This window comes from Penaeus monodon, chromosome 15 (assembly GCF_015228065.2).
Source record: "Penaeus monodon isolate SGIC_2016 chromosome 15, NSTDA_Pmon_1, whole genome shotgun sequence".
Classification (NCBI taxonomy): domain Eukaryota; kingdom Metazoa; phylum Arthropoda; class Malacostraca; order Decapoda; family Penaeidae; genus Penaeus; species Penaeus monodon.
Window position 1 is genome coordinate 2,089,028 of NC_051400.1, and position 1,027 is coordinate 2,090,054.

At 36.4% G+C, this 1,027-nt stretch overlaps 1 protein-coding gene across 1 annotated transcript in view; it reads right to left on the reverse strand.

The window, feature by feature from the left end:
• The window catches only part of LOC119581631 (ras-related protein Rab-4B-like), a gene marked incomplete in the record, with an annotated part of 11,626 nt that overhangs the window by 323 nt on the left and 10,276 nt on the right, over positions 1-1,027 (reverse strand). Inside the window, 1 exon segment of the mRNA XM_037929753.1 lies at positions 1-517. Coding sequence (XP_037785681.1) covers positions 387-517 — 131 coding nt within the window.

The window sequence follows — 1,027 nt, forward strand, 5'->3', positions numbered from 1 at the left end:
ATCCCTGATTTGAAGTTGGCCCCAATTATTACTAAGATAAAAGCCAATGAAAATATCCCCTTGCATTCTCTGACACAAAACATAAACAATGCAAATAGAAAAATAAAACAAAGTATTGATACCATGTACTCTTTCAGGTTTACATCATAAACAATTTTAGTGCTGATTACAAGACATTTCTCCACTGCTTGTGATCCACCACAAAAATAATGCTCTCTGTCACATAATATTCAGAATAAAACATACTGCTAATGCTTTCACATCTGACTGTAGTGTAGCACATTGCCCTCTGAAGATCTCCACAATCAAACTGGTCATATTTAAACAATCTTTGCCATAACAAACTCTCATAGGGTCCAAACATACATATACCTACTCATCAGCCTTCAAATCCTACATGAGGAACTCATGCACTCGGCTCCAGCTTTCGAGCGCTGACTATTTGCACGGTTAAGGCGGCGAAGAGTGGCATCCCCATACTGAATCCCAGAGCCAATCCTTTCTGGGTCCAGCTCTCCTGTAAGAATATCAGGCATTAAACACTGCTGTGTAAAATCAGGCCTATGCCCCACCATTTGGCCCATTGCCCTTTCCTGGTGGGATGCTAGACACTGGGTCAGCCTTGAATGGCCAATCTTAAACTGCTACATCAAGTTGGGGGTATTGTTGGTGCTGGAAGATTTCAATATACTACTTAGGATTTTTTTTCTCTCTTTTTTTAAGTATAGTTACTATACTGTCAAAGGGTTAAGTGTATTCTTCTATATAAAGAAAACAATTATTTGGGTTAATCTTTAAGTAAATGTGGAGATACACACTGGCTGATAATAAAAAGCAACAATATACATTCACATTTTTTTTTTTTACTAAAATGCAAACTTGAAAAATCAGATGCTCTTGTTATGAAGATTGGAGTCATCTATGGTGAAATAACAGACTGCCTGTATCAACTCTAAATCAAATATAAATTGTTTAATGTATGCTTAATTTGGCACAACAAAAATACTAGCATGTATTAAACAGTAAT